The sequence below is a fragment of the Neophocaena asiaeorientalis genome, unplaced genomic scaffold, assembly GCF_003031525.2.
Source record: "Neophocaena asiaeorientalis asiaeorientalis breed wild unplaced genomic scaffold, Neophocaena_asiaeorientalis_V1.1 scaffold105, whole genome shotgun sequence".
Lineage (NCBI taxonomy): Eukaryota > Metazoa > Chordata > Mammalia > Artiodactyla > Phocoenidae > Neophocaena > Neophocaena asiaeorientalis.
Window position 1 is genome coordinate 2,274,478 of NW_020172162.1, and position 16,667 is coordinate 2,291,144.

General features: G+C 40.1%; 2 protein-coding genes across 7 annotated transcripts in view; one reads left to right on the forward strand and one right to left on the reverse strand.

The window, feature by feature from the left end:
- Positions 1-16,667, reverse strand: part of RTN4IP1 (reticulon 4 interacting protein 1) — a 166,607-nt gene that overhangs the window by 45,589 nt on the left and 104,351 nt on the right. The window contains exon 1 of one of the 3 annotated variants that reach the window (XM_024755143.1): positions 135-828. The exons of 1 other annotated variant lie outside the window; for it this stretch is intronic. In XM_024755143.1, coding sequence (XP_024610911.1) covers positions 135-408 — 274 coding nt within the window. In that variant the 5' untranslated portion in view covers positions 409-828. Of the gene's footprint in view, positions 1-59; positions 110-134; positions 829-16,667 lie in introns of those variants that run through there. One more of the 3 variants, XM_024755148.1, reaches the window with a different exon arrangement.
- Positions 924-16,667, forward strand: part of QRSL1 (glutaminyl-tRNA amidotransferase subunit QRSL1) — a 29,820-nt gene continuing 14,076 nt past the window's right edge. For all 4 annotated transcript variants that reach the window (XR_003004545.1, XM_024755118.1, XM_024755136.1 and 1 more), the window contains exons 1-5: positions 924-1,043; positions 9,933-10,092; positions 10,651-10,749; positions 12,225-12,321; positions 14,976-15,152. Coding sequence is in view for 3 of the 4 variants with exons in the window: in XM_024755118.1 (XP_024610886.1) it covers positions 1,020-1,043; positions 9,933-10,092; positions 10,651-10,749; positions 12,225-12,321; positions 14,976-15,152 (557 nt within the window). In the remaining variant the exon portion in view is untranslated. The remainder of the gene's footprint in view (positions 1,044-9,932; positions 10,093-10,650; positions 10,750-12,224; positions 12,322-14,975; positions 15,153-16,667) is intronic.

The window sequence follows — 16,667 nt, forward strand, 5'->3', positions numbered from 1 at the left end:
TCAAAACCCTAAACAATTCCTTTGTGTTAACCAAAAAAGTGTAGTCAATAACAACTGACCTTTTAAAACTAATCCCTGATGAGATTGTCTGAAGAAAAAAAAAAGGTAATTGAGGAATGTCTTTTGAAACTTACTTCTCATATTAACATCTATAGGATTTATACTCGCAGCGTGAACTTTGATAATGACTTCATTTGGATAGTGTATCATTGGTATCATCATGTCCTGAGTAAATCGAAGCACTTCATTACTCCCATATTTATCTATCACCCAAGCGGGCATGACACTGCTCCTTGGAGACGTAGTACTAATCTTTCTAACTGAAGGCTTCTGTACAACTTGTCTTCTCCAGAAGCAAACAGCAGTGCATGCATTTCTTCTAAGTACACAGGTCTTCAGAAATCCCATCGTAAACAGTGGTTGAATTGCGTGCCCTAATTAAAAGGCACTTATACTGGCTCAAACCCTCACACCTGAATTCGGTCAAATTCTGCCAAACACTCTGGCCGGTTTCAAAGTTGAGAATTCAAAAATGAAGTTAGACTGATGGAGCAACTGAAGAAAGAGTACGGAACTACTCTACTCTTCACATCTGAAATGCTCCAATTAACGTTCCAGTCAATATTCTGTCCATTCTCCTCCTCCCTTACACCCCCTCCTCTTAAAAACAAAAACAAAACCGCTAGAATCCTGCCCTGTCCCGGGAGCTCTCTGCGGGAGAAGCCGACTCCGCTCGCGATCTGGATGTCAGAGAAATTCACACACTTCCAGGCTCCCGCCGCGACGCCCGGAGTCTCCTTGCCACCAACTCTACTTCCCCGCAGGACTTCCTTAGCGGCGCCAGCCAATCGCGTGCAAAGATCATTTTCCTCGGGCTGCAATTCGACCAATCTGAGTACTCGGTGCTGACAGGTTCGCTGGCAAATGGCTGCGCCCGCGTAATACCGGCAGCGGCAGCTGACCTTTCTTCTTCCTCCTTGACATCAATCCCCTGTGGTGGCGGGTGGGACACGAGGAGCATGTTGGGCCGGACCCTCCGAGAAGTGAGTGGAATTGTCTGCTGAGGGCCCAGGGAGGTCGGGGAAGATTCGCGGAGTTCTTGTTCACGTGGACGTGGCGTCCCCCGGCCGGCGCGCATCTTGGTCAGCCTCGCCGCTTCCTTCCCTGGAACTTGGTGGGGGATTCGGACCGCCGGGTCCTTAGGCTGTGCTCCTTATATCCGTTCAGGAGTTAGGATCTCCGCGGGGGAGGCTTCTGCACCGCCGCGCTGTGGGGTGGAAGGGAACAGTGGATTCTCTCGATTATTCGTTTGCCCTGACTGCGTGGGGCCCTGGCTGGTCTCAGCCAGATAAGGGGAATTTGGCTGGTCCATGTCAGTCTCTCTTGTCCGCTACACACATCTGATGCAGTCCTCACTAAGAAGCCCGCAAATCTGTCCCTTGCAAAAGCCAAACTAGTGATTCTTAGCATTTTTCCCTCCTGGACATATTCATTCTTCAAGCTTCAACTACCACCAAGATACCAGTGATTCTCTTACCCGTGTCTCCATTAATTGGACATCGTTTTTGAACTCTAGGCTATATTTGTGAATGTCTAGTGGACATCGCTTCCAAAACTCCCACAAGAGTTTGATGAATCTAACCAAAGCTGACTTCATCCTTGTAACAGAATCACCTCTTGCGTCTCAATCTCCATCATAAAAAACAAACAAAAACCTAATTATGGAATTCTTAATATTCTGTTTTTAGCGGCACAACTGTTATTCCAGGTGCCCTTAAGATTCTTCTTCATAGGTCATATCCAGGAAGTCACTAAGCCGTGTTAGTTCTCTTTTGAACTTATGTCTGGGATCCGTTCTCTCACTTTATCCCTGCTGTTAGGGCTTTAGTTCCGATCTCCTTGCTTTCTGATCTCTCAACCTGCAGAGCTGTCTGCAGGCCCACCGCTATCAGAATCACCTCGGCCCGCCTTAAAACTACAGCTGTGTCCCACTTAGGAAGGTTAGTGTGGTAAGGCCCAGAGTGTATGGTTTAACTTGGGTTCCAGGTGATTCTGCTGATAAGTAGCAATTGAGGACCTACCCCGTCTTCCATCTTCATTTGTATCTTCACCTGGGAAGTCTTTTTTTTCTTTTTCCAGCTGGCAGCCTTTTAGAAAGCTGTAAATTATGAGAACTTTAAATCCACAGGTTTTAAATAATAGTTATTCCCCTAAATACATTTTTGCTTTACTATCCTAAATTGTTTCTTGCCTATACTGTCAGTGAAGAAGCCAATTTGCTTTTAAAAATTAAAAACTTTTTAACTCCAAAGTTGTTTTAAAATGAAATATAACCTAAAAAATACGGTACTTTCTTTTTCTGCCCTTTCCCCCAGCACTACCTTTTTTGTGCCACCCCTTCCTAATGTCCAGTGAGCCACTGTCAGAAACAACTTTTACCTCAAGGGGGAAAAGGGAAGCTGACCCAAGGGTAGTCAGGAAATTGCCTTGGCATGATTACTTTCACTTAATCACTCTTTTAACAAATATTTATTGATGCCTATTATGTGGAAAACATTATTTGCTTATTTTCCCAGCCCATAATATATCTTCTGTCCACTCTGTTCTTTCCATATCATTGTACCAATGCCCTAAATTCTACCAGTTAGAGATTAATTAATTTAGTACACATTCTATTTTAAATATGTAAAGATGCTTGGGAAGGTTGAATGATTTATTTATCCACTGTTGTGAATTATTATAGTTCAATCAGATTTCTCTCCATCACACCCTGGCTGAGATAATCAGTTAAGGAAAGGGAAAATTTTGTGGGGGAGGGGACTGAGGGAGGGGCTGGAAACTATGGCATTTTGAGACAATTTGGGGGGCCTAAGTGGAGGCTTAGGGCAGTAGAGGAGCCCTAGGAGGAAGCACTAAAAGGAGGTAAAATGCCAAATAGGAGGTATAACTGCTACTTGTAAATTTTACCCAGGTACACTCAGTAAGGGGAAGAGTCTTACTTTCACCTCCCTTTCTTGTGGCATGATCCCAGTATTTCTAGGAACCAGATGCCAGGCTAATATTATTAACCCTAAAGTTATGTTAAATGATTACTGTTATGTTAAAGAAAGTTAATTATATATCCAGTAGGCTTCTTGAGGGTCTAGCCCAAGAATATTTAATTACTGTTCTATGGGAAAATAGAGTCCAGAATTTAAACAACTCAGTTATTCATTCAATTAACATTTATTGAGCACCTCTGTGTTCCAGACACTGGGGATTAGCATTGAAGACAGAAATTCCTGCCCTCATGAAGCCTACATTTTTGTGGGGAAGCAGGCATTAAATAAGTTTCTTTAAGTAAATAATAGAATTTCAGGTAGTGTAGGTGCTATGAAAAAAGGTTAAGCAGGCTATAGTGTGCGAATTAGTTGGAGAGATGGATGTTTTAGATAGAGTGGTCAAGGAAGGTTTCGCTGACTGAGTGGGTGATATTTAGTAGAGACCTGAAGGATGAGAAGGGTGAGCCCTGGGAACATCTGGGAGAAGGGTGTTCCAGGCAGAGGAAAGAATAAAAGTGCGATGTCTCTGAAGCAAGAGCAAACTTGATGTGGTCAAGGAATAGCAGGAAGGCCAGCAGACCCAAGAGAACTGAACGAGAAGAGTAGTGGGAGATGAGGTTATAGATAAGCAAGAACCAGATTACCTTTCCGGCCATGTTAAGGAGTGTGGATTTTATTCTAAATGTAATGCAAATCCTCTGGGAAGTTGTGAGTCTTTGGACATGATCTGACTTAAAAATTAAAAAGCTCCTTCAGGTTATTCAGGATTATGGTCTATAGGAAAGCAAGTAGGGAAGCAGGAAGACCAGTTAGAAGGTCGTTGCATTGTCAAGAGCTGATGGCAGCATGGATGAGGTGATGGGAGGAGAGGTAATGCAAAGTGGGTGTTCGTTTTTTTTGTTGTTGTTTTGGGGTTTTAAAATTTTATTTAGTTATTTATTTTTGGCTGTGCTGGGTCTTCGTTGCTGCGCGCAGGTTTTCTCTAGTTGCGAGCAGGGGCTACTCTTCGTTTGTGGTGCACGGGCTTCTCATCGTGGTGGCTTCTCTTGTTGCAGAGCACAGGCTCTAGGCACGCGGGCTTCAGTAGATGTGGCACGCGGGCTCAATAGTTGTGGCTCACGGGCTTAGTTGCTCCGTGGCATGTGGGATCTTCCTGGACCAGGGCTCGAACCTGTGTCATCTGCATTGGCAGGCGGATTCTTAACCACTGCACCACCAGGGAAACCCAGGTGTTAGTTTTTTAAGGTATGGCTTTCTGATGGATTGGATATGGGATTTGAGGGAAAAGAGATGAATCAAGGAGGATGCTTAGGTTTGGGGCCTGGGCAATTGGAAAAATGGTAACATTTATCAAGATGGGAAAGACTCTACAGGGAGCATGTTGTGAGGAGAAAGTTATCAAGACATGTTAATTTTGAGATGCTTCTAAAGATATCCAAGCGAAGATGTCAGTTAAGCAGGTAGATATAGGAAAGTGGAGATCAAGAAAGAAGCTAGGTATGAGGATATAAATTGTCCAGAGTAGAGGACATAATTGAAGTTATATGGTCAGATGAGATCTGAGTGTAAATATAGAACAAGGCCTAAAACTTTCCAACATTTAGGGGTCAGCAGTAGGAAGCAGAGCCCGCAAAGGAGACTTGAAGGAGTGGCCAGTAAAGCAAGAGGAAAACCAGGATGGCTTGATGTCCCGAAGTACAAGTGAAAAAGAAGTGCTTCAAGGAGGGAGTGATGTCTTGTGTTGAATGCTGAGTGCTGCTGGACTGGGCCATGACTGCTGGATTTAGGAATGTGGAGGTTACTGGTGATCTTGATGTGCTATTTCTTGGAACAATGGAGACAAAAAGCATGAATGTTAAGTGAGTGTGTTAAAGAGAGTACCAGTCAACCAGACACTCAGCTTTCAAGGGCTCTTCTATACCTTCAGCATTTATCAAGACAGTTTTTCTTTTGAAAGACAGTTCTTTTCCTAAGTGAAGCTTTGATGTTATCTGTAAAGTTAACAAAATGTTCTCTATTTGCTACAGAGGAGTAAATGCTGTAACAGCCTGCATAGAGAAGTAGTAGAATATAGTGGTCCAGAGCATGGGCTTTGGAAACAAGATCAGGCCTTGGTTGAATCCCAGCTCTGCTACTTTCTAGCTATGTGATTTTAAGCAGGAACTTCAGTAATTTATCTGTAAAGTGGAACCAGCTCTGCTACTTTCTAGCTATGTGATTTTAAGCAGGAACTTCAGTAATTTATCTGTAAAATGGAAATAATATCAGCCTCTTAGTGTGGATATGAAGATTAAATGAAATATAAAACATCTAGGATAATGCCTAGAACCAAGTGCCCTTATTGACACTAATTTTGTTACAGTGACAAAATTACTAGATTATATGTATTTACCGTTTTCTCTTCCCCTGTTTTCTAAGAAGAATGGTTCCTGAGGGAGATTTCTTAATTTTTCTAAGAAGATATATTACTTTTCTACTGCTGTGTAACAAATTAGTATAAACTTTTCAGCTTAAAATAACACATTCTTAAAACACACACACAATCTTATCATCTCACAGTTTTGTGGGTCAGGAATCCAGGAATGGAGTAGCTGGGTTCTCTACTCAGAGTCTCACAAGGCTGAAATCAAGATGCCAGCCAGAGCCGCAGTCTCTTTGGATGCCTTGGGATCCTCTTTCCACCTCACTGGTTGGCAGAATCCATTTCTTTGTGTTTGTAGGACTGAGGTCCCCATATTCTTGCTTTCTTTTTTTAAAAAATATTTATTTATTTCTTTTTGGCTGTGTTGGGTCTTCGTTGCCGCACGTGGGCTTTTCCCTAGTTGCGGTGAGCAGGGGCTACTCTTTGTTGCAGCACGAGGGCTTCTCATCGTGGTGGCTTCTCTTGTTGCAGAGCATGGTCTCTAGGCACACGGGCGTCAGTAGTTGTGGCGCACGGGCTTAGTTGCTCCATGGCATGTGGAATCTTCCTGGACCAGGGATCAAACCCATGTCCTCTGCATTGGCAGGCGGATTCTTAACCACTGTGCCACCAGGGAAGTCCCTGTTCCCCGTTTTCTTGCTGACCATTTGGGTAGTAGAGTAAATGAGCTCAGGGGACAAGAGATGTGGGTTAATTAGAACTGAGGTTTGGGAGATGATACAGATGTTGGTAATGATATAGTCTGGGCTAATGACCATGTGAGCTGGTAACTGGGGTGAGGTGAAGGAAGAGTTTGTGTGAAGTGAGGTCAGGAACGGAGAGGCCAGGTGTCCGTGTACCTGACTTGAAGTTTGAAGTCAACAAAAAGAGCAACAGGAGCCATAGAAAAGAATATTACAGCAAACCAGCTGCTAAAAACTTCAGTGAATGAAAAGGAGTATCAGGGAGACTGTAGATTAACACACCAGAGAGAGTAATATAATCTCCTTCAAGGCCTGTGCTTCAGATGAGCTGGGGGTTTTGAGAAAAGAGGGAAGAGAAAACTTTTCTAGTTGATTTCATCTTATATACAGATATGATACCTTTAGTTTTGCTCCAGGAGAGCTGTACTATTTTTATGTCATAATCCTTACATCTAATCCATTCTAGCTAATTAGCATCTTTGTTTTCATTTCTCTTCTCCAATACCCTTATTGAGTTTGTCAAATCTAAATTTCCTAAAAATGATCCTAACAAAGATTACCATTTAAAATGAGTACTCCCAAGGACTTCCCTGGTGGTCCAGGGTAAAGAATCCGCCTTCCAATGCAGGGGATGCAGGTTCCATCCCTGGTCGGGGAACTAAGATCCCACATGCCACAGGGCAACTAAGCCCACGCGCCACAACTACTGAGCTCACGTGCCCCAACGAGAGAATCTGCATGCCACAAACTACAGAGCCCATGTGCTCTGGACCCTGTGCATGTCACAACTAGAGAGAAGCCCGCGCACCACAACTAGAGAGAAACGTGCACCACAAGGAAGAGCCCACGCTGCAACGAAAGATCCTGCACACCTCAACAAAGACCCAGCATGCTGCAACTAAGACCCAACGCAGCCCAAAAAAATAAAGAAAATAAAAAAATTTTTAAATAAATAAAAAATAAAATGAGTACTCCCAGAACAGTATGGCGCAGCCTTAAAAAACTAAAAATAGAGCTACCATATGATCTGCAGTCCCACTCCTGGGCATATATCTGGAGAAAACCATAATTCGAAAAAATACACACCCCTCAATGTTCATTGCAGGACTATTTACAATAGCCAAGACATGGAAACAACCTAAATGTCCATCAACAGATGAATGGATAAAGAAGATGTGGTACATATATACAATGGAATATTACTCAGCCATAAAAAATGAAATAATGCCATTTGCAGCAACATGGATGGACCTAGATATTATCATACTAAGTGAAGTAAGCCAGACAGAGAAAGACAAATATATGATATTGCTTATATGTAGAAACTACAAAAAAAGAAAATTATACAAATGAACTTATATACAAAACAGAAATAGACCCACAGACAAAACAAATTTATGGTTACCAAAGGGGAGGGGCGTGGGGGAGATGGATAAATTAGGAGCTTGAGATTAACGTATACACACTATATATAAGATAGGTAACTATATACTTTATAGCACAGGGAACTATATTCAATACTACGTCATAACCTATAAGGGAAAAGAATCTGGAAAAAATAGATATATTTTTATGTATCACTGAATCACTGTGCTTTGCACCTGAAACCAACACAACATTATAAATCAACTATACTTCAATAAATAAATAAAAAGAATGCTCCCAGACAGTCTCATTTCTTGCCCTTGTAACCATAACTGCAGTTCCTTACCTCTTATTCTCATATCACTTGGCAAGTCAGAAGGCAACTTGAGGATAATGGGCATTAGGGGACTTGAAGGGAGGCAAAGAAGAAGAGAAAATGGCAGGCATAATTTTCCTCATTTTTATAATTTTGCTCCGGGGTAGGCCTGTCTATATACCTCTCTGTGTCTCCAGCTTTCCGTTTTTGCTAGTTCTGACGCTTGCACTCAGCCTATTTACATAAGCCCACTCCATGTTTACAACATTACAATACACTGCTGTCGTTTCTTTTTCTCCAGTTTCTCTCTTCTAAAGAGTTTACATCTCATACAAACCGTTCAACAGAAATATCTCTTCTTGTTGCTAGGTTACCTCCTTTAAGTTGAGCCCAGCTGCCCCTCCCCATCCTGAACCCCTCCCCCAGCATCCCCATGGCCGCCCTTTCCTCCTCTTGTGCATCAGTGTTAGGGGTCCTCTCAATGGCCTATTTGCACTGCTTTTCTGGCTAAAACCCTCAGACCTAAGAATACCACCACTTTGATGATTTATTCAACAGCCTAGAGCAGATCATTTGCAGATTTTCCCCTAAATGCAAATTCCTATTGCTTGATGTATATAGGACACGTGGAAATACAGTCAGCATACAGGACAAGCTAAGCTTCCACTGGTGCAGAGAGAAATGATGAAGGAGCAGTTAGTTACCTGTTAACTTTTACTATTACTACCTGTTAAGTTACCCTTTACTATTTCTGTGACTTTGGACACATCACTTAACCTCTCTTAGCTTCAGTTTCTTTATCTATAAAATGAGGTTAATAATAACTTAAGTGGTTGGGGTTTTTTTGTTTTTTTAATAAATTTATTTATTTGTTTATTTTTTGGCTGCACTGAGTCTTCGTTGCTGTGCACGGTATTTCTCTAGTTGCAGCGAGCGGGGGCTACTGTTCGTTGCAGTGCACGGGCTTGCTTCTTATTGTGGTGGCTTCTGTTGCTCTAGGTGCACGGGCTTCACTACTTGTGGCTCACGTGCTCAGTCGTGGCTCGCTGGCTCGCTGGCTCTAGAGCGCAGGCTCAATAGTTGTGGCGCACGGGCTTAGTTGCTCCATGGCATGTGGGATCTTCCCGGACCAGGGCTCGAACCCGTGTCCCCTGCATTGGCAGGCGGATTCTTAACCACTGTGCCACCAGGGAAGCCCTAAGTGGTTGTTTTAAGGGCTAAATAAAGTAATAATGAATCTAAAGCCACAACAGTGCCTGGCTCTTGGTAAATATTCAGAAAATGTTACTTTTCCCCCCATCCCCCTTGTCTGAGCTACCATCTTATCCAACTCTTTTCAGATGGTCTCTAAAGACTTGGTATCATTCTTTGACTTCTTGTTATTCATTCCTTTTATTCAATTAGTAAGTATTTATTATTACTTCCTACAGGAAGTATTACAAGTCATCACTTCACCTTAGGCTTTACTTACTGTCAATATGCAAGTTCTGGTCACTTGAAGTGCAGTTTATTTTAACGCGTTCTTTACTAGCCTTCCTAATGCATCAAAGACAGATTTTAGAAAAGCTTGTTTTTAGTTGGCTTTTGAACCCATATTTTACAAGGATTTCTCTCAATTTGTAGTGGCTCTTGCTTGAATTCTCCAATAGATAAAAAGGTCTGTTTAATAAAGATCACTTATTTGGGGCCATAAAGTCCTGTAATGCCTTGTCTAGTTCATTCTGTTTTTTGCACTGTGGATGGCCTGTGTTGCAGCTAAGCTTCTCTCTGTACACTATCTACCCTAATCCATGATTCACCCACACTGGACCTCTACTTCTAGACAGGGCGGCTTACCTAAACCAATGATCTTGTTTGTTCAAGCCTGATGTCGAGTTCCTCAGCTAGGGCTATGACTGTGGTGTCCTCCAACCCATCTTTCAGCTGACCAATATGTTACCCTTATTCACCACCCTAAGTAAATGTAGACTTGATAGGTTCTCTTGGTTTTGAATCCAAGCCTCACTTTAAATTTTTATACTTAACCACTCTATCTGCACGCCTCAGTGTAACATTTGAAACTTCTGCGGACTTGGCAAAGGGTTTTTGAATTGTGTATACTCTAGGTTTCTGAGGCACTGAAACAAGGCCTAGTTACTCCAACTGAGCTCTGTCAAAGATGTCTCTCCCTTATCAAGAAGACCAAGATTCTAAATGCTTACATTACTGTATCAGAAGAGGTGGCCTTAAAGCAAGCTGAAGAATCAGAGAAAAGATATAAGAAAGGTAAATTACTTTGAATTATACTTAATTGTGACATCCCAAGAGAAAGAGTTTAATTGGATGTAGCAGTCTCCATTTGGCAAGTGGAGCTTTAAACATAAAAAATTCCCTTATTTAAAGAACTGGGGAATTCCCTGGCGATCCAGTGGTTAGAACTCCGAGCTTCCACTGCTGGGGGTCCAGGTTCAGTCCCTGGTCGGGGAGCTAACATCCTGCAAGCCAGCCGGCATGGCCAAAAATTTTTTAAATATAAATAAATATATACATACATAAATTTTTTTTTTTAAAAAAAGAACTGGCCATGAGGTATAATAAAAATGAGGCTAATGGGTATAATGTCCAACTGTAATAATTTCTAACACAAATTTGATTTCTGAAGACGTATCTTTAGCAAAAACTAGTAGTTATTTTAATAACTATTATTAATGTCTGTATTTTGAATTAGATACTGGGTTGGCCAAAAAGTTCATTTGGCTTTTCCCATAAGATGCTATGAAAAAACCCAAACAAACTTTTTGGCCAATCCAGTATTTCTTCTATTCTTTTGGCTTTTTAATGCAGGTCACTCACTTGGGGATTTAGATGGAATTCCTGTTGCGGTAAAAGACAACTTTAGCACGGCCGGCATTGAGACAACATGTGCATCAAACATGCTGAAAGGTAAAGTTTAACTGACCAGAGCATTGTTTTATAAAACTAGGTATTTTTCAGTTTAAATTAAAGATAAGATACTAAAGCACAAAGATATTCTCAGACTGATTATATTTGCGAAGGAAATAACTTAGGGTAGAATATTACCTTTTTACTATTTGCTCTTTCAGAATGCAAAATTATTCTTCAGGGGTAGGCCTGCTTAATGGATGCATCCTACTTAGGAAGACTTGATAACTGATCACAAACATGCTAAGTGACCTCTAACACCCACTCGTTGGTAACACAGAAATAAGTAAAAAGTGGCTGTCATTCCCCCTCTTTTGCAAATGGTATGAGGATTTATTAGCATCTACTGTCTGGTTTTTTCTGTTTGTTTGTTTTTTTGCGGTACGCAGGCCTCTCACTGTTGTGGCCTCTCCCGTTGCGGAGCACAGGCTCCAGACGCGCAGGCTCAGCGACCATGGCTCACAGGCCCAGCCGCTCCGCGGCATGTGGGATCTTCCCGGACCCGGGCACGAATCCGTGTCCCCTGCATCGGCAGGCGGACTCTCAACCACTGCGCCACCAGGGAAGCCCTGTCTGGTTATTTTTATCTCCTGACTCCTCCATCTATCACTATACTTAGTATAGTGAAGCTTAATTTTTTAAAGTTTAGTAGGTCAAAAAGGAATCATATTTATCAAGATATTTGGATCCAAGGAGGAAAAAGAAATGGAAAAAGCATATTTAGGGTACTGTGTACTAAAACTAACATTCTATGAGGTGTATACCCCAAGTTCCTCTGATAGGTAGACTTGTTAATTGTCTGGGAATATACACTAGATAGAGGAAATTTTAATTGACAACGAAGATCTATTCCTGCTGGAAATAGATAAAAATTACCATGGTATTTGCACATCTGAGAAGAGAAAGTCAAGTACAATGAGCAAAATAATGATTTGTGATTAGTTTCAAATGAATTGGGTACATCTCATTCAATACTTTGTAGTACTAACTGTTAAAAGTCAATAGTTTTAGGATGTAAAGACAGAATATATAGACTTTCTTTGGAAAACATAGCAATTAGCAGTCGAAAAAATTAACTTTCAGAAGAAAGTACAACCTACTACTTAAATTAGGAATAATTAACATGTCAATATGAATTGCTTAATTGCAGTTTAAAATTTTGTTTCTTGTATATGATTTACATGTTCCCTGTTTTCTTTCCTATGATAAAAATTACTGAATTTTTAAGAGGACAGGGGCAAGGTAGGGGAGGGGATTAAGAGGTACAAACTACTGTGTATAAAATAAACTACAAGAATATATTATACAGCACAGGGAATTTTATAATAAAATTCTAACATTTTATAATAACTTTAAATGGAGTATACTCTATAAAATTTTTGAATTACTATGTTGTACACCTGTAATATAACATTGTAAATCAATTGTACCTCAATTTTTTTTAAAAAAGAAGAAAATAACTGAATTTTTTTCAGGTTATGTACCACCTTACAATGCTACAGTAGTTCAGAAGCTGTTGGATCAGGGAGCTCTACTAATGGGAAAAACAAACTTAGATGAGTTTGCTATGGGGTAAGTAAAATTGAAATTTTCTCTTCTTGTATTTCTTTCATCTGTATCTTTAATTTCATTAAGTGTAGGTACCTAAAAGTAGTGAGGTGATTTCTTGAGGACTCTAATGCCAGTTTCTCAGACCCTCCATGAGATTATGTTCTGCTAATAGGTCGTATCTCATTTTAGTTTTAATTTGCATTTCCCTGATGACTAACGATGTTAAACACCATGTGTTTATTTTGCTCCCATATATCTTCAGTGAAGTATCTATTCAAATCTTTTGCCCTTTTTTAAAAGTTGGGTTGTCGTCTTACTGAGTTATAATAGTTTTTTCCATATATTCTGGATTCAGGTCCATTATCAGATAGGTGATTTGAAAATATGTTCTCTGAATCTCTGGCTTGTCTTTGCATTCTCTGAACATGCCTTTCAAAGAGTGAAAGTTTCTAATTTTGATGAAGTCCAGTTCATCATTTTCTTTAATGACTTACGTTTTTGTCTTTTCAAAGAAATTGTTACCTTTCCCAAGGTCATAAAGGTTTTTATCCTATGTTTTCTCCTAGAAGTTTTATAGTTTCAGTTCTTACATTTAAACTTGTGATCCAGTTAATTATTTTGTACATGATATGAAGAAAGCCAGAGTTCAGTTTTTTTACATATGTCTGTCCTATAGATCTGGGACTATTTGTATAAGAATTCAAATTAAATTACTTTGATTCCTTTGTCAAAAATCAGTTGAACAGGGGCTTCCCTGGTGGCACAGTGGTTAAGAATCCGCCTGCCAATGCAGCGGTCCCGGGTTTGAGCCCTGGTCCCGGAAAATCCCAGAGTTAATTATTTTGTACATGATTTGAAGAAAGCCAGAGTTCAGTTTTTTTACATATGTCTGTCCTATAGATCTGGGACTATTTGTATAAGAATTCAAATTAAATTACTTTGATTCCTTTGTCAAAAATCAGTTGAACAGGGGCTTCCCTGGTGGCACAGTGGTTAAGAATCCGCCTGCCAATGCAGCGGTCCCGGGTTTGAGCCCTGGTCCCGGAAAATCCCACGTGCCCCGGAGCAACTAAGCCTGTGCGCCACAACTACTGAGCCTGCGCTCTAGAGCGTGCAAGCCACAACTACTGAGCCTGCGAGCCACAACTACTGAAGCCCGTGTGCCTACAGCCTGTGCTCCCCAACAAGAGAAGCCACGTACACTGCAATGAAGAGTAGCCCCCGCTCGCTGCAACTAGAGAAAGCCCACGCACAGCAACAAAGACCCAATGCAGCCAAAAATAAATTAATTAATTTTTTAAAAATCAGATGTAATGAGAAGCCCGTACACTGCAATGAAGAGTAGCCCCCACTCGCTGCAACTAGAGAAAGCCCACGCACAGCAACAAAGACCCAATGCAGCCAAAAATAAATTAATTTTTTAAAAATCAGTTGAACACATATATAGGTTCATTTCTGGATTCTGTTTTGATCTGTGTATCCAGTATCACGCTATCTTGATTATTGTAGCTTTATAGTAAGCCTTGAAATTAGGTAATAAGAGTTCTTCAACTTTGTTGTTCCTCTTCAAAATTATTTTACGTATGCTAGATCCTTTGCGTTTCCATATAAGGTTTAGAATTGGCTTACTAATTTCTACAGAGAAGCTTGATAGGATTTTGATTGTGGTGGTATTGAATTTATAGATCAAGTTGTAGAAAATTGACATCTTAATATGTGCCTTCTGACCTATGAATTCTGTATATCTTTCCATTTATTTAGAGTTTAATTTTTCTCAGCAATGTTTTTATGATTTCTGTATATAAATCTTGCACATCTGATATATCTCCAAGTATTTCATGTTTTTTTGTTTGTTTTTTGCGGTACGCGGGCCTCTCACTATTGTGGCCTCTCCTGTTGCGGAGCACAGGCTCCGGATGCGCAGGCTCAGTGGCCATGGCTCACGGGCCTAGCCGCTCCGCGGCATGTGGGATCCTCCCAGACTGGGGCACGAACCCGTGTCCCCTGCATCGGCAGGTGGACTCTCAATCACTGCACCACCAGGGAAGCCCTATTTCATGTTTTTTTTATGTTATAGAAAATGGTGCTTTCTTTTCAATTTCTAGTTGTTTAACATTGTTCGTTTATAGAAATGTAATTGACTTTTTAAATTTATGTTTATTAAAAAAAAATTTTTTTGGCTTCCCCACGCAGCACGTGGGATCCTAGTTCCCCGACCAGGGGTGGATCCTAGTTGCCCCTTGCAGTGGAAGTGCAGAGTCCTAACCACTGGACCACCGGAGAATTTGCCTCTTAAAACTTCTGATTAACAGAGGAATTCCTTCAAAAGACTACTTGTTAACTGTTTGGATGTTTTGTGACACTCTTCAACTGGAAGACCTTAATTTACGAAGGAAATCATCCTAAGCTGAATTAGATGATCAATTGGGATAAAAATTTTCTTTTCTTAGCAGACTAGTTTTTTCCTACTTTCCACCACAAATGCTTTTACTTCCCTTCCTTCACCTCCTCAACTGTCTAATTAAAGAAAGGTACATCTAAGCAGGCTTCCTACCTTTTCTAATTCAAGTTACAGTGGATTATACAGTGTCAGAAGCAAATAATACAATCAGGAGATGAAAATTTTACATAAAATGAATTGTATTAAGATATCTTGCTTCACTTCTTCATCTCAGATCTGGAAGCACAGATGGCATATTTGGACCAGTTAAAAACCCCTGGAGTTATTCAAAACAATATAGAGAAAAGAGGAAGCAGAAGTCTCATGGTGAGAGTGAGGATTCACATTGGCTCATAACTGGAGGAAGCTCAGGAGGGAGCGCGGCGGCTGTGTCAGCGTTCACGTGCTTTGCGTAAGATGTTTTTTACTATCTGTACTTTCAAAACCCAACTAATACAAATAGTCATAAACCATACACAAAATTCAACAATACAGTCGTTCATACCTTGGTATTTTTATTTCCCTTTACTGAGCTATTTGTGCTCAATGGTGTATCAAAATTATATCTTAAATACACTTAACTTTATGGTACACTTATGTGTATTCTGTACATTTAACTTCAATTTAAGACAGCATTTAAACTCTTCCTCTACAGTATATGGTCCTCTTACAAACATGATTTTACAAAATAAACCAGTTAGCTTAAATAGACTTCATTGAATTTCATTTTTAAATAATTTATTTGGGTATCTGCTCACTGATTGTACAGATATTTAGAGACTAACATACCTTGGCTTTAGTCGAGTGCTGCTGAACTAATTGTTAGCTATGGTTTTTCCTTCAGCTAAATCTGACTTAAGAAAAAAAAAAGGAAGGAAAGAAAGAAGGGAGGGAGGGAGGAAGAAAATGTTCCTAATATGTATCAACAGAATATATTAAGTAGTGTTTTTCTAAACCTACAACTAAAAATGTATATAAGTACATAAAATTTTTTGAAATTTGTAGGGAGGTTATTTGTTCAACTGTCATAGCTTGTATTTGGAAAGAATCCATCAATCAATGCTTTTGTCTTAAGTCCCATTTGTAAAGCATTTCTTAACCATCTAAAGAGTAAATAAATATTGCTGTTATTATATTTATTTTATTGGTCTCAATTTAACCAAATAGAATGTTTTCTTTAGCAGTACTATGTGTATTTTATCTCTCCTTAATTATCCACTGAAACTAAGCTCTTTCTGAGGCATTGCAATCACTAAATGATTTATATTTTTTAGAGCTATGGAGATTTGGATTCTACAGGTTTTTAAGTTTCCCTGAAATCTTGTTAACAAGTAAAAGTGTTTCATTTTATCTCTGTGGAATTTTATAGCACCACATTAATATTAATGAGAGTTCTGACAAGCAAGGGTTGCAAGATTAGGGGCTTTTTTCTATCCTCCTCACCCCACTTAGTGTTCATCTTTCTGAATGTGCTTTGAGAAGATGGCATTTTGACACATAATTCCTATGGAAATGTAGGTTTTACTTTTACCCAGACATCAGGGAATCCTAATAAGAAAATGTGTCCTTTTAGAAATTGTGAAAGCAGCAGTCTGATTTTGTGGCTCAAGTGGACTTGGTAAGAAAGACAATCTAATTTGCATTTTCTGTAGAGCACAAGGGCTATGTGACACGTAGGAGCCTTGTTCAGTCCAAAGCTTCACTCTGGGTGTACTCAAGAGAGGCACAGACCCAAAGTAACTCCAGGTTGAATGGGTCCCAAACCATCAGGTGTTCTGATTTGTTTTCCCCCCTATTGATTTGTTTCTTTTATAATAGTTTTTAAAACAGGAAGATTCTAGGAGTATTGATACTATGCAACCAATAAAAAGAATGATTTAGAGTGCTATGTGGTGATATGGGAAGAAATCCAAAATACACTGTTAAG